This window comes from Cyprinus carpio, chromosome B22 (genome assembly GCF_018340385.1).
Source record: "Cyprinus carpio isolate SPL01 chromosome B22, ASM1834038v1, whole genome shotgun sequence".
In the NCBI taxonomy this organism is placed as follows: Eukaryota; Metazoa; Chordata; class Actinopteri; order Cypriniformes; family Cyprinidae; genus Cyprinus; species Cyprinus carpio.
The window spans coordinates 22,792,704-22,817,999 of record NC_056618.1 but is presented as its reverse complement, the minus strand read 5'-3'; the positions used below and the strand labels follow the sequence as shown (position 1 = coordinate 22,817,999).

The 25,296-nt window shown below is 38.6% G+C and overlaps 1 protein-coding gene across 4 annotated transcripts in view; it reads right to left on the bottom strand.

Moving 5' to 3' along the window:
* The window catches only part of frem1b (Fras1 related extracellular matrix 1b), a 29,271-nt gene extending 4,522 nt beyond the window's left edge, over positions 1-24,749 (bottom strand). The window contains exons 1-30 of one of the 4 annotated variants that reach the window (XM_042749087.1): positions 24,550-24,749; positions 24,135-24,293; positions 19,911-20,077; positions 19,678-19,785; positions 18,622-18,930; positions 18,452-18,546; positions 18,020-18,300; positions 17,088-17,287; positions 16,682-17,005; positions 15,897-16,005; positions 15,691-15,822; positions 13,557-13,901; positions 13,340-13,482; positions 13,054-13,250; positions 12,625-12,715; positions 12,335-12,502; positions 11,900-12,108; positions 11,664-11,757; positions 11,288-11,540; positions 10,557-10,751; positions 9,059-9,244; positions 8,347-8,543; positions 8,032-8,257; positions 7,162-7,306; positions 6,522-6,663; positions 5,846-6,041; positions 4,939-5,203; positions 3,069-3,483; positions 306-507; positions 72-216 (exon numbers count right to left, since the gene is read on the bottom strand). In XM_042749087.1, the coding sequence (XP_042605021.1) occupies positions 72-216; positions 306-507; positions 3,069-3,483; positions 4,939-5,203; positions 5,846-6,041; positions 6,522-6,663; positions 7,162-7,306; positions 8,032-8,257; positions 8,347-8,543; positions 9,059-9,244; positions 10,557-10,751; positions 11,288-11,540; positions 11,664-11,757; positions 11,900-12,108; positions 12,335-12,502; positions 12,625-12,715; positions 13,054-13,250; positions 13,340-13,482; positions 13,557-13,901; positions 15,691-15,822; positions 15,897-16,005; positions 16,682-17,005; positions 17,088-17,287; positions 18,020-18,300; positions 18,452-18,546; positions 18,622-18,855 (5,189 nt within the window). In that variant the 5' untranslated portion in view covers positions 18,856-18,930; positions 19,678-19,785; positions 19,911-20,077; positions 24,135-24,293; positions 24,550-24,749. Of the gene's footprint in view, positions 1-71; positions 217-305; positions 508-3,068; positions 3,484-4,938; positions 5,204-5,845; positions 6,042-6,521; positions 6,664-7,161; positions 7,307-8,031; positions 8,258-8,346; positions 8,544-9,058; positions 9,245-10,556; positions 10,752-11,287; positions 11,541-11,663; positions 11,758-11,899; positions 12,109-12,334; positions 12,503-12,624; positions 12,716-13,053; positions 13,251-13,339; positions 13,483-13,556; positions 13,902-15,690; positions 15,823-15,896; positions 16,006-16,681; positions 17,006-17,087; positions 17,288-18,019; positions 18,301-18,451; positions 18,547-18,621; positions 18,931-19,677; positions 19,830-19,910; positions 20,078-24,134; positions 24,294-24,549 lie in introns of all 4 variants that reach the window. The other 3 variants (XM_042749085.1, XM_042749084.1, XM_042749086.1) reach the window with 3 other exon arrangements.
* Positions 24,750-25,296: the final 547 nt, after the last annotated feature.

Sequence of the window (25,296 nt, the reverse complement as noted above, 5' to 3'; positions counted from 1 at the left end):
AGTGCACTGTGTTAGTTCTGTCTGGAAATCTAAACAAATGATCCACAAATAAGGATTTATATATACAGTACACTTCAGGAAGCATGGTGTTTCCTGCAGGATCTGTGACTTGGAACTCAAAGCTGTCTGTTGTCACTTCCATATCTGCAGGAATGACGTAGCGCACTGCTTTCTGCTCCAGATCCTTCTGGGTAAAGCGTCCTTTGATATAGGCACCTATAACAGGAAGAAAATTCATTATAATCTGGACACAACCTGCGCATATTAAAAAGACAGTCGGGACCATCAGTGACCCATGCACCTGCCTGTGAGGACATTTTCAAGGTAACCAAAGTGTGGAGGCCTTGTGATGGTGAACTCGAGTGTGTCGTCGGGACTGTCTGGATCTGAGGCATGCAGCTCTTTGGAGGTGATGTAGATGCCCTGTTTGCCGTCCTGAAGATTCTCCAGAGTACTTGCAATCCCTTTATTTATAATACTGGGTGGGGTCTTGTCCAATATCTCTATCTATGAAGATATAAATTATGGTATATAGTTCAGTCAAATCCACACAAGAGTGAAGAGTAAAACTGCATTTATGCTGCAGTACCACTAGAGGGAAGCATTACATACCAATAAATGGGAAAGCATTCATTTCATAGCCATTGCAGTGTGGTTTTTAATATATATACTGTATATTACATTCAGATTATTTTATTTTATTAACAGTATCAGAAAGTTTCAGAATGAAAAAAAAAGGTTTTTAAGTGAGATTTGTAAAAAAAAAAAAAAACACTTTGAGGGACCTCAAATTTTATTTTTAAAAGTAACATTAGTATATATATTTAATATAAAAAATAAATAATATACGCTATTAAGGGGAAACTAGCTATCACATTTCACTATAATAAATATTTTGCAGGTTTATTTTTATTTTTAAGTCAAATCACTGTTTAAATCTTGTAAAAATGATTTCAATTGTTTCTGCCTTTCCTTAGTTTTTAAATATAAATACATAGCCTAGTTAATTTTTTATCACATTTACTTAAAATGTTTATTTTATTGCATTAAATGTAAACATTTCAAGATGAAAATGATCAAATTTTAAGTGAGATTTGTACACATTTTTATTTTTATTTTTTAAAGTAAGTACTTTCAGCCATCAGACTTATTATTGCAATAAATGTTTACAGGGTTTATTTTTAAGTCAACTTTTTTTTTTTGCGGTCTTTTTATTTATTTATCTTTATTGATTTTCTTTTTCTTTAGCTTCATTTTTAAGGGGAAAAAGACAAAACCTTTTTATAAGCCCCTCTAAATTTATATATATATATATATATATATATATATATATATATATATATATATATATATATATATATATATATATATATATAATTATTCAGGAAAAGAAAACAGCAGGATACAAAATATAAAACCACTGCTTATGCCCACGAATATTACAATTAATATATTGTGTATATTTAAAACATTTAACCACATGTGACAGCAAAAATATATTTTAGGTTAAAGAATGATGAAATTTATTGGCCACCAAGAAAAAAAAAAAAAAAAAACCTCAAGGCAACTTAATTTAAACACAATTTGGGCTATTGTTGTTTGGTATTTTTACAGGTAAATCGTGTGAGGGGAGGTACAGATATTATTTATGACCTCCCCAGTCCCTCAGGGGTCACGTGTTCAGACAAGCACATGCCATATTTTGGCTCAAGTTAGCGATGTGCGTCTTTGCCCAAGTGACAACAAAGTTTTCGGCTGATTCACCTGTTCTGGCGGGAACGGTTTTCTCTCGCGGTAGCACAGGGCTGGCTGTGCTAGCCAGCGCGTTTACCGCCTCGCTGACCGCTTCAGCAGAATATTTAATTGAGGCGCGTGCCTCGAGAGAGCTACGCTATGACATGGTGAATGGCACCGGACCTGCAGGAGCACCTGGCCAGCAAAGCCTCTTAGTTAGCATGCAATTCAACAGGGAGTGCTTTGTTAACCCGTTGCTCTCCTGCTGTGCTCAGTGGTTTGTATGCAAGTCGTTTATTTGACAGTTAGGTTAACTAGGCTAAACGAAGGAAATCGTGTTCCTCACAGCAAAATCCGGACAGAAATTGTATGGCAAACCGTGCCATATCGTTATTATAATAAAACTAAGATATAACGTAGTATAGGCTTCATAATTAGTTAATTATGATTTTAAATTCTTTTAGAAATGGATATAATAAAATTTTGCGGCTTTTAGTCAATATTTGATAGCTTTGAAGCTATCAGTATGCTAGTGAACTCCTAAGTGCTCCTGAATTCACCTTGACGAGATAGCTATATGTGACCCTGGACCACAAAACCAGTCATAAGGGACAATTTTTTTGAAATTAATATTTATACACCATTTAAAAGCTGAATAAATAAGCTTTCAATTTATGTGTGGTTTGTTAGGATAGGACAATATTTGGCTGAGATACAACTATTTAAAAATATGGAATCTAAGAGTCCAAAAAAAAAAAAAAAAAAAATATTGAGAAAATCACCTTTAAAGTTGTCCAAATGAAGTTCTTGGCAATGCATATTACAAATCAAAAATAAATTTTAGATATATTTAAGGTAGACAATTTACAAAATATCTCCATGGAACATGATTTTTACTTAATATCCTAATGATTTTTGGCATAAAAGAAAAATCGATAATTTTGACCAATGCAGTTGTTGGCTACTGCTACAAATATCCAGTGCTACTTCTCACTAGTTTTGTGGTCCAGGGTCACATATACATTTAAAATTAGTGTTTTTTTTTCTTCAGGAAAAATGGACTAAAAATATCGATGACTCATCCTGCACTACACAGATTTGTGACCAATCAGGTCCTCCCTAGAATGAGAATGCCCCCCCCCCTAATGCCACCTGCAATCACTATGGTATTTGGAAGTAAACTACATTTTTGTAAGGGGTTGTCGTAAAAATCAGTGTATGAATTAGTCATTTTATAGGCTTGTTGTAAATGTAACTACATACATTTTAGAATATTTCCCACTTTTTATGTTTATTGGCTGTGAGGGATTGTTCTCAAATCCTAATCAGCCTACCTGTATGGTAAAAACAGCAGGTTCTCTCTTCAGCTGTCCGTACTCCAGATAACCTGCATTAGTTCCATCAGTAGGCTGAAAGATGAACCTGTCGATCTTGGCCCGTCCATTCAGATGATGGTAAGCTAGATCCATACTGTTGATGTCCAGTTGCGTGAAACGAGGCTTAGAGATGGGTAATCCTTTCAAGAGCAACTTTCCATATTGTGGGCTTTGAATAACAACGTAGGTGAGATTCTCCAGAGCTGTGTCTGGATCAGTCAGTTTCAGATCATCAGTGGAAATGGTCTTCATAGAGCCCTCTGTGAGCTCAAGGCCTTTGTTTATAGTCAGGGTTGGTGGGATACGGTCACTGTGTTCCACAGTGAAATGAATGGTACCGCTTCTGGATGTCACACCATTGGTAACAGCAAAGCTGCATGAGAGAACATATTAGCTATTAGTTACATGTAAGTTATAATTGTAATATATTTCTTTTCTTATAGAAGACTGAACTGTTTTAGCACTTTGTTTTCACTTTGGCCTAACACCCTTTAATTGTAGTAAAATCAGTGTAACACATGGTCTCTCATGCCTTATCACTTTATTCTAAGGTCTTGTCAGTTTTACAGCATGTTCTGAGCTGCTATCCTCACCCAACATGGTTGATGTGTTGGAGCAGAAAGATGGGACAGGGAGGGGTGCGAGCCGAGCCGAGTCCCCATTCCACCCTCTGCCAAGCCAATCTGCCTCCCAACACATATTGCCCTGAAGCTGATAATTGCCAGCCATGGTAAACAACACAACTGCCACCTCGCACTAGACTCGCAACCAAACACGCAGGTCCACTCTCACAGCCAAACTGGTGGAACATCTGGCATTGCCATTGTCCCATATTTGCTCGGTAATTGTGCCCAGGGATCCCTGTCTCAGACTACATCTCTTAGAGCCATATAACCAATGCCAGGCTGAGTTATTACTCTCTTAATAATGGCCATTTATCATCAGCTGTCATGGCAGAGCAGAGGGAGACACAAGGCTCCCAGAAAAAAAACGTCTCCCTGTCTCTTTTGGCCCCCGCTGTCGGCCTGGAGTTTGACACACAGGTGTTTGCTCAGGTGTCTCTCCTGATCAGGGAGACCAGCTGTCGCATGCTGCCTCTTTTGCCTCACATTAACACAAATACAAGTTGCGGAGACAAAAAAACTATTTTAAACAATGAATCCGTTAGATCTTAAAACCAAGTTTTTCCCAAATCTCTTGTGATTGTGTCAGAATGGCTAATTGAAAGGATTCGGGCCCCACATGACTAATGCTGAAGTGTCCATGTGCTGTGATTGGACCCCATACCACCCCATGCTGTGCTGACTGAACACATTGGCACAGAGTGCTCCGTATCCTCTCTGAAGGGCCACTCGCCTCTCGTCAGGCTTGGCTCAGGAAGGTTTGTTTGCTCCCAAGTGACCCAACGATGAAACCAAGCCAGAGTTTTGGGTGTCAAAGATTCACACGAGAAAGGCAGCACAGGTCAACTGTACGCCTTGACGGAAGTCCGCCTGCTGCCAAATTGGCTGGAAACCCATGCAAACAAAGCAAAAATTATCCTTTTCATTTTGCCTGTCTCTTGCTTGTACATAATTTTCAATCTTGTATTGAAAATGCTGAGGTGTTGCCATCTGTGGGCTGGACTAAATCGCAAAATTTATATAATGTTTTAAATTATTAATTCAAATGTATATAGTGCACCTTGATGTGGGTTTTCATGTCAAAACAGCTGGATTTTTTTCTCGACTGAATATAAACAGGCAGAAGCAAAATGGCATCTGTGCATTTGGCCTTAGAGTATAAATTAAGTCTATTTAATCTACAAAGAACAATGAAAACCACTGACCTGAAAGAATCACGGTCAGCAAAACGGCTGTTGTCATGAGTGTAGCATACCCGGTTGGCAGCCACATCCATCTGGGAGAAGGAGAGCACTGGAACCCCTGGACTTTGGACCATGTGTAGGTGACCATGTTCAGGTGGGACTGATACAGTGTATATGAGCTCATCTGGCTCACTTCCACTGTCTGTGGCCATCAGAATGTCAGTGGTCAGAATGACTCTCTCTCCCTCCATCAAGGTCACAGGTTTAGTGATTAGAGCAATGTCACCTGTATGCGGTAAGAAGGTCAATTGGATTGCAGAGGGACATGCATGAATATATGTTAAGCTTTGAAGAATATAAACATGTTATGTATAAAGCAAATTATGTGCACGTAAGCTTATTGCTGTTGTGTTAAGATTTTATTGTGACAGCAGGGACAGTGCTGGGATCTAGGGCCGGGACTACAGATGTTTGGCCCCAGCTCTGTTAATAATTCATGCTGGGCATTTAAAGGTGGCTCATCCTTTGCAGCAGAACGTTCTCACCTCTGTTCCTCTAGGATAAGCCAGAGGACAATGGCAGCCACGCTTCCACGTTCACCCAACTGGCAAAGTCATTTTGGCCATAGGGAAAGCCATTGTTTTTAATTATACATGCACAGATTTAATCTGTCAACAGAGTTGTTTTTGTTGGACTTCGATTGACGGAAAAACAAAAACAGCGATCAGTGAGTCACTATATGCAAACTGGTCTGTCACTATGCCAGTGCTATAATGTCACTGGACAAATTTTGGATGGTCATAATATGTCATTGCGTCTGCTGAACTTCATAACCCTGGTGTTTCAAGACTGAAAAATATAGTTTTTAAGCCATGCTGAGTTCCTACTATGTTTATAGTTCTTATATTTTGCTGACAATAAAACTTACCCTTTTGAACAGTGCGGACAGAGATGAAGAAACTGTGTGGAGGTGTTGTGTTTTCCCCATCACTGAGAACAAAGTGAAACCTGTCATGGCCTTTGAAACTGCTAACTGTAGTGTGACTGTACCATAGGCGATTCATTTCCACATCCTCCTGGGTGAAATTCAGACCTGGACTCAGATCAATCCATCCAGATTCTGTCTGCAGAAAATCACATTATGACATATACTCTTAAAAAAGGGGTGTCCAAACTTGGTCCTGTAGAGTTTAGCTCCAACCCTAAATAAACACAACTGAACCAGCTAATCAAGGTGCTACCATGAATGCTAGAAAATTACAGTATGTTACACTAAAGGATGGATTACACACTGATTTTTGCCCAGATTGGATGCCACTAATGATTCCATTCAGTGATTCCATGAAGTCAAAGGATATGTTATGAAAGCTTTTGCTATTTTGAGCCAATTTTAGACCTGTTTCATTTGTCATCCATCTCCTAGCAATGAGGTGCATGTTTGTTTTGTTCGTGTGCATGTTTAATCTGCTAGTGTGTGATCCTCAGTCATTTAGTTGATGACACCCAATTTTAGCTCTGTAACCATTTACAAAGTCTGTTTTAAAAGTTGTGTAGTGTATTCCAGCCTTAAGTAATAATGTAAAGGACTATCCGTCCTTGCTAACCTTGAGCTGAAGGAGGCCAAATCTGGGACCTGCATTGAGGATGTAGAGAAGATGGTCGTTGTGAGTGTCATGATCCTCTGCCTCCAACACTACACTGGAGATGAGTCTCTTCCCCAGGGCCTCGACCTCAATGCCTGCATTTCTGAGAAGAAAGATCAAAACACTTTGGACACTAAAGGTACAGGTGCCAAGTCTGCATGCTAAAATCTAGAATCTTAAATAAATAAATACACAAACAGCTGCTTCTGGAAGGTAGAAACACAACCAGGACCGGCCTGTTATCCTAATCCATTAGGACTTTGAAACAAGAAAGCAGGCATCTGCCAAAAAGACACATTACTTCTGCTGTTATGGAGTTTACATGCACACTCTTAGATCTCGCTGATCTTGGAGGAAGAGGATGGAATAGAAATTAGCAATTTACTCAAGGATGTAACTTAATTCCCAGTTACTCAGTCAGGGAGACACAGATTCCCCAGCCACATGTGCAGTACAGGTTGTGTTGACCCCCCTTCCCTAATCCCTATCCAGGATCGGCCTCCCCCTTCTGTTCCTGTCCAGTCTCCGCCACTAAAATCCCTCCCCCGTTCCCGCTTTCATCCGCCTTTTTGGCTCTGAATTTGTCCCAGGGCGTCCTTACTTTAGTAGCCATGGCTTTTCATCATTGACTGGTATGATGCGGACACACGCAGTCCCCTGGACTGTGTGCCCACCATCTGTCAACTCTATGGTGAAAGCGTCCTTGAGGGTTTCTGTGTCGTCGTGCATATACATGATCTTCATTCCTATGGATCAGCACAAGAGAGAAAAATTCAAAGAATATTTTAGCGGATTAAGCATTTAGTGACATTAAGGATATAACAGTCTGGTAGCCTTTGACTGATATAGCTGGTTCTACCAATATTACCAAGAATGACACCAATGAACATGCTCCATTTTGTCAATGACCTGATCACCTATAATTCTATGGCTCGTTATCACACGCTAACAAGTAAAGCTGTGCAGTCACCAAATACCTCATGCACGGTGACTTAATTGTGCAGAGAGCAGTTATAAAGACTTTGCAGATGAAGCAGAAGCACTACAGGCACTCTGTGACCTATGTCTCCTGCAACATCTGTTCTGAAAGCCTGGATACCCACAGTGAAGGCACTGAGGGGTGGCTGGAACAGGGAAGGGACTCTGTCCTCACAGCCATCCTCAACAAGCAGATAGTGGTACCCATCCGTGACATTCAGCCAAGTATGGTGACCCATACTCAGAATTCGTGCTCTGCATTTAAAACCCATCCGAAGTGCAACACACACAGAGCAGTGAACACACACACACACTGTGAACACACACCCGGAGCAGTGGGCAGCCATTTTTATGCTGCGGCGCCCGGGGAGCAGTTGGGGGTTCGATGCCTTTGCTCGGAAGTCCCCCCACCCACAAGGGGACTCAGTGGTACCTCGGAAGTAAGGGGGAAAAACTTTGTGGTACTACCAATCATATGGATTCAAGAACTGACCTTGTTGTAGCTCCTGTAAGGTGAAAGCCTGGATTGTTAAGGTTCGTTGGAGGACCTCAGGGTTCATGTTTTTGTAACGATTCATCTCAAGACCATATATGCCATTGACCAGTGTGCCATGAGCTGGGGGAACCAGAATGGTCATGGTAAGAGTCTCTGCTGGAATATCTACGTCCACTGCGTTTAGAATATCAGGACTGAGGTCTTTCATTCCTCCCTCCATGACCTATTGCAAGGTGCAGGGCAAGACAATAGTTAGTCAACAGTTTGCTTATCGGATTATATTTTGTCTCCAAAAAGTACTGTATATCTTACTGTAAAGTTGCTAAGCAGCAGTGATGGGATCTCATCATTGGTAGGGTTGATGATGACGTAGAAGGGCATTGGGGCTGATCTCTGAATCCCATCACTAACACTGATGGTAAAGAAGTCTGCTGTAGGCTCTACACCCTGGTGCACTGACTGGACATAGTTGATGAAACCCGAACCGAGGTGGAGCTGGCTGAAAGAAACTTTATTTATACAATATGACTTTAGTGGTCTGAAAGACAAGGTCTTATAATAGGACATACAAAAGATACATTGTGATTTTGCCAAGTAGGACATGTTCTTGGATTTTAGGGATAGTGGCCCAGGGATCTTAATCCCTTAAATGGCATTTTAAATATTGTGTTCCTACCATGAAAATCAGTAGTGACGCAACATTGGACTCCACTGACTTTTCCTGTATGGAAAAAAACTAGACATACTATCTTCATTTGTGTTTGAAAGAAAAAAGTCTTTAGAATGACATGAGGCTAAGTAAATTACAACACAATTTTCATTTTTGGGTGAAATATCCCTTTAAGTGCATGTAAATGAGGTCACTTATTAGCCTTACTTTTGAAATTAGGGGTTAAAGGAAAGTTTTGTTTGAAAGGAATGTTGTTCCAAGACAAATAAAAAAAAATGTAATCCATAAACACATCCTAATTGGCATAATCACAAATATTGGGTTTGTTTACAGAGCCTCAGGAATACTACTGACCCACTCGGAGTCCGGCATTGCTTTTCTCAAAGCCAGGGGATGGAAGGGTGTTTTCCAGGAACCCATATTGTGGTGGGGTCACCAAGTGAAACATGAGCTGATCTGGATGACTATCAGAATCGGTTGCCTCCAACACTCCCCCACACAGACATGCACTGGCACCTTCATCTACCACAAACACGGAACCTGACGAAACAATATACAGCATAATGTAAGAAGTTATACATTGGTATTAATCATAGAGATCTCATTTAGATAGCTTGATGTGACTTCATAGGCTTTTTTTTCTTCTCAAGAGTGCATCCCTATATTTTTCTTCTTCTCCCTCTCTTTTACAGACAGTTCCCCTTGCTCCCCTCTTTCTTCAAGCCTGCTATGCCACCCCACTAACACTCCCTCTTTTCGCCTGCTCTCTCACTCGGCTCTCGGCCAGCCCGCTGCCACCTGGGTGTTGATAAAGCCATCATGCCAATGCTTACTGGCATCTGCTTCCATTTACTGCACTGATAAATAATGAACGGAGAATGGGCACTGATGAGGTTGTGCTTGGATAGAGCTCTGAAACAAGGGGAGGAATTAATGACCACCAGTCTGGAATAAAAGTGATAAAACTCGTCCCATAGCAAGGCAAGAGCTGGATTTCCCTCATTTTCCTGTGCTTAAACCTCTTATGCCAACCCATCTTTATTCAATGCAAATTAATTAAATGACTACTTTTTTTACACAAACCAGTCCATATCTACTACACGGTGGCACAACTGGAGAATCCTCCTTTTTGATGGGGATAAGCTGAATTAGGAGATTATAACTGTGATTGAATGAGAAAAGGAATAGAAGACACAATGGACGTGTCGTCTTTTCCAAATGCGGGCCTGTCCATTGTCTTCTCCTCTATGTCCCTATTGTCCAGTTGTTCTCATGGGAACATGTATCTCTTTCTATTGCAGTTTTTCGCCACACATGCTCTGCTCTCTCTCTATAATCCCAACCAGCTGTGTGTACATCTGTCGCCCCTTATACATCGATGACAAGCATGCTAAGATTTCCTGTGGATGTCCCACCGGCACCTAGCAGCCGTCTTCTGCTCATTGTCTTGCTCTGGTCACTGTCCTTCATTGATAACTGCAAAGTTTCTGGCATTAACAGTGAAATCCCCTTCCTGGCAAGACGTCTCTAACACCCTGTTTCGAAACGTACTTTCGGGGAAATGGAACACTTGCATTCGCCACACTCCCTGAGCTGGGTGTGCAAGACTGTGATTAAATGATTCGTTCACCAAGCTGCAGTCCATCACCTGCCTCGAACATTCCTAGTTGCTTTATTGCTTGATTTAAGCGGATTGTCATTACAATGAATTAATTACACCTTAGCCAAATGCTCTGGCGATTAAATCTAGATTAGAGAGCATCTTTTAATGCATTTGGTCCCTTAGCACAATGCAGCGCCAGTGTACGAAATGTCTAAGAGATTTACTACAGGCCCTGTGGAAGATGTTTACCCAGCGTTATGGTTGGGACCTGGTTGTTGACAGGCATCACAGTGATGTTGAGGTCATAGACCGGAAGCGTGCCATGCAGGGGGACGGGTGGGGGGAGAGCATCCTCTTGGCAGCAGCCATCTATTGTTCCAGCCTCTCCATCTGACACAATGAGAGTGACAGTGTCCAAGACAGGATCAGGTCCAATCTCACCACCTAGTGAATGGAGAAATGTGTTTATGTTCTTTTAATTCACAAAAAAAAACATTTAATGCACTTTCAGGTGTAAGACTTTCACTATGAGGCCTGCCTGTTATATACATCCTTCTTCTGCAACCGACATTTTTAGTGATGCAAGATTGTTGACATATTGGCCAATATTATTTATAAAAACCTGTATTACAAAATAATCTTCATCAACCATTTTATGGTGTAGATTTCACAAGACGTCGGTGCTAATAGCCTTGTGTTTAGTGCGCTGACATACACTCGGGTCATTGTAGTGACCCGAGTTCGAATCCCGTCTTGTGGTCCTTTGCTGATCCCATTCCCGTCTCTCTCAGCCCAATGATTTCCTGTCTGCTCTTTACTCTCTTGTCTGAATAAAGGCATAAAAATGCTTATAAATATAACTTACATTTTTTTTCACAAAACTATGCATGACACACTCACCGCAGAGTCAGAATGTGTAAAACAGGCCTACAGTAAGTGACATTAAGTATCACTAACTAGCCTCCTGTCTCGATTATAACCTGTGTGCAGGTAGAAGATGAGTCCATTGAGCACATCCAGCTGGGAGAACTTGTCCACGGTGACCCTATTTCGCTGTAGCACCCCACGTGCAGGTGTTCTGGCCAGCATGTATGTTAGCCTAGTGTCCTCGCTGTCAACATCTGTAGCAGAAAGGTACTCAACCGTAATCTGGACCTGACCCCCCTCTTTGCAGGACAGTTCAGCCCTCAAGTCGGAGCCTAACTGAGGGGGTTCGTCGTTCACGGGCAGGATCTAATAAAAAATGCAAATAAGTAGCACTAAGGAAATATGCATTTTAATAAGGGAATGCCTCATGGAAGTACAATGCAATGTGCCAAACATCAATACTTTTTTTTTTAAACAGAAGAATGTTACCTGAACTAAAAGCGTTCCATGTGCAGAGTTGATTCCATCTGTGATAGTAAGACCAATGCTATCCTTCAGGGTCTCAGAGTCATCATGAATGTATCTATCAAAATATAGAATGTATTGTTATTTTCAACAGATTATAATTATCCTCATCAATTCTATCCTCATCAATCCTAAAACGTGATTTTCCTGCCCAAATTTTTAACCTTACAAAAGTAATGTCTAGTTTTTCATATTCATACCTGACCCTCAATGCTTTGAGGTCCTGCAAACTGAAGCTGTCTCCCTCTAGCAGTGCCGTGCCCTGCAGCTCCAGTCTTCCATGTTGGGGATGAGTCTTCACGTGTATCCTGAGCTGATCTTCTGAGCTGTCCACATCCTGCACCAGCAGGTGTTCCTCCATCAGGAAACTACCGCCACCTTCCTCGACCCTCAGCAAGTTAGTGAACATCTATGAATGAAAGTTTGGGAAATGAAATTATAAACTATACAACTTTTTTATTGTTCAAAACTTTTGGTACCGTGAAATAACATTATTTGAAAACCACTGCTTTTGAAAAATTTCTAACCATTTGAAAGGTCTAACTTGGGGTGGTCCTTTAAAATGCTGTGCCATAGCAACATAGAAAATTATAAACAACACTACAATATAACAATAAAAGAAGTGAGCAACTCACTTCTGGGGCATGGTTGTCAACAGGTGTGACTGTGATGTTGAAGGTGAGTCCTGTAAGAGCGCCGCCCTGCTGGTCACTCACAGAAAACACAAACTGCACAAAGATAGGCTCAGGGCCAATATCCTCTATTGGAGGCATGTAAGCCACTTTGTGGTGATTCACTGCATGCTGTGGATGACAAAAAGACAGTATCTAACTGAAGAGGCATGTTATTTAAAATAAAATTTTAGAGTATTACAATAGCATGCAATATTTAGGGAACCTATCCTATTTGTGTACACATTTCAGACCTGAGTAAAGGACTTGAGCACTGGAACCATTGCATCTTTTTTCATGGAGTTTGTGCTATCAGTATAAAACAGCCTGCCTGCATCTGATAACCTGCAAGAATTTACAACAGATGTAAAATTTACAGGAAAGGACCAATATTCTTCTTTTTCTCTCTCTCTCTCTCTCTCTCTCTCTCTCTCTCTCTCTCTCTCTCTCTCTATATATATATATATATATATAAGTATTTTAGGATTGATAAAATATATATATATATATATATATAATTATATTTATATATAAAAAAGTATTTTAGGATTTTAAATATACATACCACACACACACACACACACACACACACACACACACATATATATATATATATATATATATATATATATATACAGTAAATGAATAAAAAATTGTCATTGCAAGGAAATGCTTAAGCATACCTGGTGTTTCCCGGTCTAAAGCAGGGATGAGTGATTACATACAATAGGTCAGTCTCCAAATGCTCTGTATCTCTGAAGTGCAGATGGTTCTGAGTGATGTAAACAACCTCTGTTTCCTTAACCGTGATTGAGCGAACTGTTCCGGAAACTTCCTCAGGCAACTGGTCCTTCACTGGAAACACGTGGATCATCACAGTCTATGGTTGAAGAGGTACAGACCATATACTTCTGTTATAAATATTCACACCAAAAAGTGAAATGATTTTGAACACAGATACAAAGTTACATGTCTGTCTGATAGATTCGGAGGCTGATGGACATCTGAGAGGATGAAATCAAAAGAGTCCTCAAACACTTCCTCCCCTGAGTGCTTATAGTAGATTAGACCTTGAAACAGGTCCCTCTGCAGGAAGCTCTTCACTGGGATACCTGGTTGACATGACACCATATAACGTAAGGCACGTCAGATCTTTAAGAAATATAACCTTTTAAATCCAACTGACCTGGTTCATGTGGAGAAGCCTTCTTAACCAGCTGTCCTGCTCTGGGAAAAGTAATCAGCTGATACTGAATGTAGTCATCGCTGGAGTCCAAGTCTGAGGCCATCAGCATGTACTCCTCCACCTTAACCATGCCACCTTCTTGGACCTCAAAGGCCACGTTATTGATTAGGAAAGGGGGGGTGTCATCTTTCGGAAGAACATAGATGGGAAATTTGTGTCTGATGCTGTGGCGGCCATCTGTGATTCGGAAGACAATGTAATCCCTGGTGGTGTCGCTGTCCGAGTGATGATAGACCACGACGCCCTCTCTGAGATCCTTGACCTTAAACATGAATCCTTTTCCACCTTTGGATGAATAACAAGGATTGGTTACAGTAAATGGTTTTGACCTGTTTGAATGATGAATGAAATTCCATGTCAAGTTAAAAGGATAGTTCACTCAAAAATGAAAACTCTGGCATCATTTAATCACTCTCATGTCATTCCAAACCTTTAATACTTTCTTTCTTCTGTGAAATACAAAAGAAGATGGTTCGAAAAATGTCTGAGTGTTTTGGTTGCTGTTTTGGACCCCATTGACTTTCATTGTATGGGTAAAAAACAGCTTTCATTTGCTGATATCATTTGCAATATCATTCATTTGGCTTGATGAAATTGTGAAAAATAAGTTGTTTTTTGCCTGAAGGCACAAACATTGGCTCTGGCTTCTCCCTATTGCAGAAAAATAAAAAGAAAGATGGCGTCCTTCCCAGGCAATGGCTGCTGCCCACCGTGAAGCTGAGCTTCTCCTGCTTGCCAGGGAGACAGAAGGGCAAGGTCACCAGACAGATTGAATGATGACTGGTTGCACAGCAAACCTAATTAGCAACTTTATCAGGGGGAAACGGCTACAAGTCCAATGGAGAAACAAGTAAGTAATTGGGCCCAAAGGTGGCTGTGGGCAGCAGGCCCAAAAAAACAGTCTCCATATAGATACTCAACGGAAGAGGACATTGGGCGGCAGCTTTCCATTTGGCCGAAGGCTGACTGAGGACTTTCCCAAGGGTCGGAGTCCCTGAGATCAAGGTCTATGTGAGCAATTCCCAATCCCCATCTAGGTTCTCAAGAGAGACCGGTCCATTTCTGGGCCAGAACTTGCTGTTCAGCTCAATCATCCTGTAGTAAAATGAAGTGCTTTTGAAGTGGATTTGGAGCCAAAGTTATGGGACATTTCAGCAAGAGGGATCACAAAGCGACACGCCAACCCCAAAAACGTAAACACCAATTAAATGAACGGTTTAGCTTAAAGCGGGAGCTGTTGTTTGAGTAGGCTTGAGGCTTCTGCTGATCAGGGGGTCTTCTGTCAGAGAATGACACAAGGAACAAAGCCATGGGCCTGGAAATCCTCCAAACCAGGAAACACAAAAACAACCTACCACAGCTTCCATGAGAGAACACATACAGTACAGCAAAACATCCCATTCAATTCCTGAAATCACAATTCATCTTTTCCTTCCAAGAAACCAAGGATTTAGAAGAATAGTTCACCCAAAAGATTTTGCTTGACCACGTCATTCTGAACCTGTTTGACATTCTTTTTCTTTTGTGGAACACAAAATGTTGTTATGAAAAATGTTGTATTTGAAGTACCTTCTTTTTGGGTGAACTATTCCTTAAATTTCATATCCTGGAACATTCCCATGGATACAATTGTCAGATAGACACATGATTGTCACCAGTTCTTAAAGCTTGCTAAGATAATGGTCTGATGAAAGGGAAATGACCTTGTGTTGGACATCTGGCATGAAATGCCATAAGTCTTTCCAATCTGCTTCTTTCAGGGTCTGTGCAAACAAAAGTCTGCTGGAGTGGAAAGACAGCCGCTACGGCTCTAAAGACATCTTTGGTCCACAGCCCCTGGCAAAGTGTCGCCGAAGCATTTTACACCTGATTAGCAAACCCATGCAGGCCACCCGGACATATGTTTCTTGAATGATGCCCAAATGAAGGATGGTTACCACATGGACGGAGAAGGAATAAAGAATGGGTTTACACTTTATGAGACTTACTATGACACATCAGTGGAAAAAGGTCCTGGAAATTACATTTGGATTGGCTTCTACTTTAAGAGAGGTGACAGATTAAATTCCTTTACCTCTAACACTTAAGTGTCCATTGAGTGGGCCGTCCATAGCTATCAGGGTGACAGCATCTATGTTGTCGTTATCAACAACCTGTAAATGCTCCCATGTGATTGGTCTGGATTGGCCTTCCAGCAGATCCAACCCTGTAAGGATAGAGATCTTTAGCCTCAGTCTCTCCTTCAGAAGATTATTTATTTTAGCTAATCCGCTAACATACCCATGTTCCATGAGACTCGAGGAGCATTGGTCTCTGCAGTGCGGATAGAGATGTGCATCAAGATTGGAGGGCTCGGCACAAATGAGCCATCGATGGCCTGAAACTCCACCTGGACACCAGATGAATTAAAAAGCAAAATTAATGAAGTTACATTTTTATTGAATTTGAGATTCTTTTTATTGAATATGACACATCAGTTTTCTTCCCAAACACTGGTTGGAAGTCATATTAAATAATTGTTTTGATAGATAAGATACAAACAACAACAACAAAATGCAGTGTCAACAAGATTATATAACATTTTATAACACATTTATCATATTATGAATATGTATTTTAGTATATTATTCTAAATATTTTACACATGTATAATGCCTTTTTTACACAGTATAAAGCATTGCTGCTTAATTAGTATTTACTATTGTAATATTTATTAATCATTTCAATTAAGTTTAGTCTGAGTTTTAGTGATTTTGTTGTGGGCTTGTCATTTTAATCAGTTTTTTACTATTCAGCTTTTAATGTATTTTTATTTCAGTTTTAGTGATTTTATTTCTTTAACTTATTTTATTTAGTTAGCTGACAAGTTTTTTATATAGTATTTATTTTTATTTTAATTAACATTAATTTATTTTAATTGATTTCAATTAATAAAAATCATTTTGTTTGTTTTTGTTTTTTTTAAAATTATTTTTTTGGACTTGGGTTTGTATGGTGGTGTTTTTACAAAAAAAAAAAAAATTGCCTGTTAAAGTTTCCTGTACAGCAGTTTACCATTTCCTAACCTCATAGTTCCTCCTGGCTGTATGACTGCTGTTTGGGGGCTGATAGGCAATTTTCATCTCATTCAGGTCTTGCCATGAGAAGGAGAATGCAGTTTTGGTGTGATCGTCCAAATGAGTAATATATCCCTCCGCTGGAGGTTTAGTCACGTTGAAGATGAGCTGGGCCTGAGGGGTCTCGTCATCTTTGGCATCCAGGGCAGCAGTGGTCATGGGGGTGAGGATGAACTGATCTACCTCCAGGATGAACGTAGACATGAAGGCAGCATTGGGAGGTTGATTCTGCATGGCCCCTTGGATCAGTACTGGTATCCAGATACTCTCAGTCTAAGAGAGAAGAAGGTAAGTAGAAGATTCAATGCCTTGTTTTTTATGATTTCATTCAAACCTGATTCTGATGGCGTTTTACCTCCAGCATGGTTCGGGAGGTCTGGTCCCTGAACTCCACCCTGATTGGGATGTAATCAATCTCAGGTGATGGAGGACTGAGGTGCTGGTACTTCAGACCTGAAGTGAGGAACTCTGCACAGTCGGTCTTCAAGAACTCTACTTCCCTTGTGTTGTGGTCACAGGCTTTATTTCCTGGGCAGGCGATTCCAGTATGACGTCCTTAAAAAGTTTGAATGCAGATGAGAGGAAAACTTACACCCCAATTAGCCCTACAATTGTCATATGGTGTAACCATTAACTAAATGTTAACATATTTTCTCCATATTTGTATACTAATATATACATATTATAGTATAAGTTAATTTTTTTTAAACAAATGCCATGATTATTAACTCATTGCACCACGTGACATTATTTATATACATTTTAGTCATTATTTTCAAACAAGTTTTAAAATCTATTTACCAAGGTCAAAAAGTTTTACAATAATCAGAAATTATTCTTTAAAATAATAATAATAATAATAAGTCACACCACATGACATTTTAGTGTACATTTTAATCATTATTTTCAAAGATGTTTTAAAAGATATTTTTTAATGTATTTTTTTTTTTTTAACAAATATCATGAATTATGAATTCACAAAAAATGATGTTTTCAAAAACATTTACAATATATTTTTCAAAGTAAAATATATTTTTTCAAATACCGTGAACTATTAATTGATAAAAATGATTATGTTTTTCTGGAGTCAGAGTCGCACAACATGAACTAACTTGGCCTTTTCATAATAAGGTGAAATTATCTGATATTTTAAGAGACTTATTGACCTTGAGGGACCTGTTTCTTTTCTGTACATTGGTTGCACCACATGATTTTGTCGGTTGCACCATATGGCTGTGATTTGACACATAAATGCTTTTAAAAATCTTCATTATATACTTGGTATACCTCTTCTCGGTCCAGGCTCAGAATCCGGCATTGATTCAGGAACCTCAACGACCAGTTGACCAAGCATTGGGACATTGATCTCAGAGCTGAGAAGACGTACCGTGCAGATCACATCGGGCTGGGTTTTAAAGGTAAGGACACTGCTATTGATGGCATTGGAAAGGCTGTAGAATTCAGAGACCACCAGAGGAACATTTCCAAGCTCTGTGAGGCTCCTTTGAGGTTCTACTACATGTATCTTCAGCAGCACAACCTCAACAAAAGTCTCGGTTTCTGTAAACCTAAGTACAAACATAGAAAAGAGCATTTGTGAGTATGGAAATTACATTAGGCCTTGGAAAAATGGTTTTTGCAGCTCCCAAAAGCCCTAATTGAAGTAACAGCTGTAACATGTTGGGGTTGGACAAGAATAATGACCACACAATGTTTCACCTGTAGACCCTCAGCATGACAGTGTCCTCCTCTAGAAGTGGACTGCCATTGTGAACATACTTCACCTCGTCCGGAAAGAACTGGCAGTCAAAAACCTTGAAAATGGTACAACAACAATTATTCTCACATTTTATATAATGCATAAGCTAATTCTGGATTTGTTTTGTTACCTGAGGAGTGAGTTTTCCCACTCTTTGCGTGATAGGCTCGGTGAGAACTACTTCAACCTTACAGGCCTCAGAGACCCCGTCCATGTGGAACTGAAGTTCACCAGCCGTGACAAACACAGACTGGCCTCTGGCTACCCGAAGCCCTGTGTTTAACCGAACTAGACTTGAAGCTTGGACATGTGGCCACAGGTGACTCAAGGTGAACAATGTCAAAGCAAAGATGTCCACCCCCATCTTTTTGTTCAGTTGCTTGGTATCCAAGGTTATTCGCTTCAGATGAACTGTCTTGCTCTCATTTCCAACAGTATGCTGCATGAATATGAGGAAAATAAATCAATAAAGTTGCATATTTGTGTATTTTAGCTTCCATGGTCCTATACATTATTATATAATATTAGGCTATATATATATATATACAGTATATACTATAATAGTATATAAATAATACTAAAATAGCACTGGCTCAAAACTTACACAGTCTAAAAGCCTACATGGGACTTACATTTTTACTCTAAATTAAAACTATGTGGGAAAGAAGGAGTTAATCGGCCTCACGCTGCTTTGGTGCTGGAAATGGAATAAAGCATCAAAGGAGCATGTGAACTGCAGTAATGTTTTTGTTGTTGCCTGCTATGTATCCAAACACTACGCTATCAGCCAAAGGTTTGATCCATGTGGAACGTTTTGGCCACATCAAGCATTTTGTCACTTAATACAAACTTAAATGGGCTATACTTATCATCATGCCTCATGGTGGACACATGCTCTTTCTAAATGGCTTTTGTAAATGTTTTAACATTCGAGAGAAGCTTTGCGCTCCAACAATATTTTAAACCTGCGTGTTTAAACATGACTCAGCATTAACACCGCACACTCTTGACGTTAAAAACATGTTCAGACAAATAAAGCAGCAACAGCCTCTTGGTAGGACTTTATAAAAGGCTTTTAGAGAAAGTTAGTAACTCAAAAACCTCGATTTGCATTTGAATTTAGTCCTGTTTTGCTATGTTTTATCAGTCTAAAACAGAACCGAGGATGGAGAGAAGAATAACATACCTCCAGCTGAATCCACAGTTGGCCTGTAGTTCCTTCAGTGTGTGTAGACTAACAGAACAGCTCAGCCCTCCTCAAACAGCAGAGGGTTTACCCTCAACTGCCCCCCTGCTGAAGAAAACCACAAAGAACCCTTTGCAAAACACAAACAGAGCCTGAAAGACAGATAAAGAGCTGGAGATAAGAACAAAAGACACTAAAATCACGCCTGTTTGCATTTGTTTTTTCCGTCCTACCTTGAAGCAGAGCAGCAGAACCTAGCAGAGTGAAGGAAAATACATGAAAAGGGGCAGGAAAAGTTCAATCTCCTCACACAGGAAATGTGCAGACCAGTTCCAAAGGTTTCTACTTCTCACAAACCCAGATGTTCTTATTCCCCCGAAGATGGAAAGACCCTCCTGCTCTGAAAAAAAAAAAAAAAAAAAAATATAAGAAGGTTAGATGAAAAATTATGGAAGCCTGATTCTGCCACTGAATAAAAAATAAAAAAGGTTGTTGTGACTTCTTATCTCACAATTCTATCACAGTCAGAATTGTGTGATATAAAGTCACAATTGTGTGATATAAAGTTACAATTGCAAGATATTGCACTTTATGAAAAGTAAAGTAACTTTGTAAAGTCCAATTTTGAGGGGTCTGATATGTTCTTAGAACTGCGAGTTTATATCTTACAATTCTGACTTTATAAGATGCAATTGTGAGTTAAATCAGAATTGTGAGATATAAACTTTTCCCCCCTCAAAATTGGACTTTACAACTCGCAATTACGAGTTTTTATCTCACAATTCCGAGAAAAAGTCAGAATTGCGATCTCTGCGACTTTTTTCTTGCAATTCTGTCTTTTTTTTTCTCACAATTGTGACTTTATATCTTGCAGTTCTGATTTTATAAAGCGCAATATGTTGCAATTGTGACTTTATATTACACAATTCTGACTTTATAACTCACAATTGCAAGTTTATGTCACAATTCTGTATAAAAAAAACTCTGAATTGTGAGTTTGTATCAAGCAATTCTAAGAAAAAAAGTCAGAATTGTGAGATTAAAAGTTGCAATAACCTTTTTTAAATTTTTTTCTTTTTTTCTCAGTGTTGGAAACGGGCTTCCATAAAAAAAGACTGGTTTATGAGTTGAGAAAGTGAAATTAGTAACAGCTTTGGGTAAGTTTTCAATTTTTCTTAGAGCAGCCCTGTTCGCTTTGATCTTTTAAGGCCTTTGTGAGGAAATGGAAGTTGCGTTTTGTTGGCTAACCTTAACAAAAAGGTGTTTTGACAAACTGTAGCACATCCGCACCCACATGATTCACAAACACAGTCTAGCCGCCGCATACACCTTCCTCTTGCCCTAGGCTGACCCACAGTACAAAGGCATGCCTCTCCCCTGCTGTGCAACTCTGTTCAACCCAAGACTGATAAATGTGGGCCGGTCACTCTTGGCCACCCCCTGCTGCCTCTGCATGGGGGTGAGAAACTCAGTTGCTATGCCAGTTGCTATGTTTTTGGGGTTTTCAGCAAGTCATTATAAAGGAAACTATAACATAGGGGACTGGTTATGCAATTAGAGGTTGGAGTCATCCAGTAAAGTTTTAGCAAAAATATCAAAGAAAAAATAAGTATACAAATAAGGGAACAAAATGTGAATAAATTAATGTAATAAAATACAACAAAATATGTATAATAATAAATAAATACAGAGATTTGAGAATAAACACTAACAATAAACATTTATAGAGATTTATACAGAAATTTAGAACAATGAGAAAAATCAATAAAAAGTCGATTCTGAACATTTTGCAAAACTATAAAAAATATTAAAATTATGTGCACTATCATAAGTTTGGGGTCAGCAAGATTTTTTTTTTTTTAAATAAATAAATGAATACTTTTATTTAGCAAGAAAGCATTAATTTGAACAAAATTGACAGTAAAGACATTTATATTACTAAAAAGAACAAAATAAAAATAAATAAATAAATAAATTTGGTTCTTTTGAGTTTTCTATTTATTAAAGATTCCTGAAAGAATGTTGCATGGTTTCCACAAAAAAATATTAAGCACCACAACTGTTTTCTGCATTGATATTAATAAGTATAATAAATGTTTCTTGAGCAGAAAATCAGCATATTAGAATGACTTCTGAAGGATCATACGACACTTAAGGCTGGAGTAATGATGCTGAAAATTCAGATTTGTGTCACAGGAATAAATTACATTTTAAAATACAAAACAGTTATTTAAAATTGTAATAATATTTCCCAATAATACTGTATTTTTGATCAAAAAATGCAGCTACTGTATGGTTAGCACAAGACTTCTTTTTAAAAAACATAAAGGAAAAAACGTATCAGCCCTAAACTTTTAAATGATATTATATAATTGGAAATAAATCTAGAATAAATGCTAATAAATAAATTATATAAATTTAAGAAATGTACATAAATTCTAGATAAAGGGGGAAGTTTATTTAAAATTTTTGTGGTGGGGGGGGGGGGGGGGGAATTATTTAAATCTTGCTTAAAGTTTATTTCAGATTTTCCCTTGAAAAGCTGAACCTTTTTTGGAAACTTGATACGGAGCCCTATCTATTTTGACACATTCAAGATGACAAAACTACCAGAAAATGGTAAATAACTTGCATGCTGATGTTTAAACTAGTCTAGCAAGACTGGTTTCTCCCAATATCTCCTTCAGTTCTTTTCCTGTTTTCTTTAGACGTTTACGAGATCTGGCAGGTGACTGTAGGAGAGCTTACTTTCTCATACATATATCAAAGTCTCCGGAGAGCTGAAGTGGTATAACACATGCTGTAATGAAAATACAACTTGTTGTCCTGCCCTAGTTTGAGCCCTGCATTTCCTGACGGCACCCCTCACTTCCTGGATTCCTTGGAATAGACCTAATTTTTGCTCTTTTTGCTGTTTCTTTTGGCAGGATAATCTAGTAAATATCCTTTGAGGATTTTAAAATTAAAATTAAGTATAAAATATGGTGATTTTCAATTTCGGACTCCCTCTCTGTCTGACTGAGTGAGTGGTTGATTAACAGATCTGAAGCCACATGCAGACAGAGCTGATGGCGCCGACACGTCGCTTCTAATTAATCCAAAGCTGCATCCAATCAAGAATGTGTTGAGGCATGTTTAACGAGACCATGACACAAATCACGGTCACTTGTTTCCAGCTCAGCCCGAGCTGCTGGCTGAAAATACCCCGTCTTCTTGCTTAAAGATACACTAGCAGTCAAAAGTTTTTGAACATTAAGATTTTTAATGTTTTTTAAGGAATTCTCTACTGCTCACCAAGCCTGGATTTATTTGATCCAAAATACAGCAAAAACAGTAAAATTCTCAAATATTTTTACCATTTAATGTAACTGTTTTCTATTTGAATATATTTTAAAATGTAATTTATTCCTGTGATTTCAAAGCTGAATTTTTAGCATCATTACTCCAGTCACACGATCCTTCAGAAATCATTCTAATATTCTTATTTCTAAAATTTATATCACAATTATTATTATTATTATTTTTAGCATTTATTTGGGTTTCTTTGATGAATAGAAAAATTTTCAGAAGTGTCTTTATCATCACTTTTGGCCAATTTATAAAGCATCCTTGCTAAATAAAAGTATTGATTTTTATAATGTCTTTCCCAGAAATAAAAAAAGAAATAAAATAAAAAAATACTGACTCAAAGCTTTTGAATGATATAGTAGATTTTTTTTTTTTCTCCACATTAATAACTAGGTCCAAATGGAATCCACAGCAGTGCATTTATTGTTAAATATTTGTTTTTAAAAATCAGTAATGGAAATAAAGCTGAAATAAAATAAAATATAAACATTAGATGAAAAATTAAAACCTAATAAACATTTTAAATATTCCTTTGGCAACTAACTGAAATACTTTTAAGTACTAAAATCACTCGATCTAAAACTGAAATAAATATAAAACTACATAAATTGATAACTACATAATAAATAAAACTATATATAAATATTACGGGGGAAATTATAAAAACATCAAAATCACTTTTACCCACAAATTTCCTGAGATAATTTTGGGTGGATTTATTTATTTTTGTTATTACTGTAGCTTTATTAGTAGCTGAAATCACAATTGAATTCACAAAAAAATTATTGAAATATAAAATTGCAAGTAAAACTTCACAAATGATTGGTGTTTCAAATCTGCTAAATGTTGTGAGAATATTATATGGACTTAGTAATAGAAAGTGGACCCTAATAGTTGTTAGTATTAGTATTGGTGTACAACTAAAAACAAGCTCTGAATATGTACTATATCCCTTCAAAAACTCCTTAACTTTCTGCAGTCTTATTGCAGCGTAAAAACAGCGCCTTCATCTCATCTTTGCGAATATGTTTGACACTGTCACAGAGTTGAGAGGATGCCAGCAACTTGTATACGCTTTAGTTTTAATGGCATTTGAAGTGTCCACTCACTCCTGATATGTTCTGACTGCTACCCTTTCGCAGTAGCGGCACTGGCCGAGTGCCCACCTTGGCCTTGAGCATCTGTCATATTTGGGGCTTGACTTTTTGTCTGGTACTAAGTTAATGTAGCTTCTTGACCGTTGATTCGGGAAAGGCGAGCCCAGTGAGCTGCAAAAAATAACATTTGGTTTGCATGAGCCAGGAAGTTTACAGATAACTGGCTAATTGTTGACTATAAAATCGATGTAAATAGTTTCATACGTTACATATATGTGATAATATCCTCTCCAGATAATACTAGCATAATAACATGCAATGATTATTGAGTTTAAAGGGAGTTTTGATCATGCGAGTACCAACAGTTTTTGAAAAGTTGGCACAAGAGTACCAGGAAGAACTTTTTTAATTAACAGGTATTACTTACATATCACTGGAGACTGGGAGGATGAGGATGTTGATTTAACGCCTTACGATCACAGGATCAAATAAGGTGATATTCCTCTTTCGTTCTGCTAATCAACAGTAGTAGGATTGGTGATGCTGGCATGGTATCTGACCCTGAAGCCCAATGGCAGCCTTTTCACTGCACCAACTTTGCAAGTTGTGAACAAATGCAGTCTTTGTGTCTTTCCTCACTTTCTTACAGATTTTGTCAGAGATTATCATTTTGGAGCTGGATGCAGTAAACAAAGTGAGAGGTCCTTAATTAAGACCGAAAAGTTTTAATTGATAAGTTTACTATGTGTTTCAAGTTATTTCAATGAGATATGATGGAAATAATTAACATACTAGTGCCAGAGTAATGTTTTAATAACCATAATCTTACTAACAAAATTTATGCACAGCAACTGTATAAAGAATTACACAATTGTACTAAGTAAACACATCTAACTAGCATATCAAACAAAAGCACTTGTACTATTAACACTAATTGGGGCTCTTTGAATGCTAACATCCACCTTGGGATTGTGGGGTTACTCCAAGACAAGCCTAAAGAGTGAGTGTGAGTCTATAGGCCACCAGAGGATAATTGACAAGCTCCTGTAGTGAGGGCTTGTCAGATGTAATGAGCACTGATGAATCATGTGTGATATGTAGAGGGATCAGGGATAAACGAAGAGTAAATCTGTAGAGGGGAGGCCCACAGTCATCCCTGAGGTATCAGGTAAGG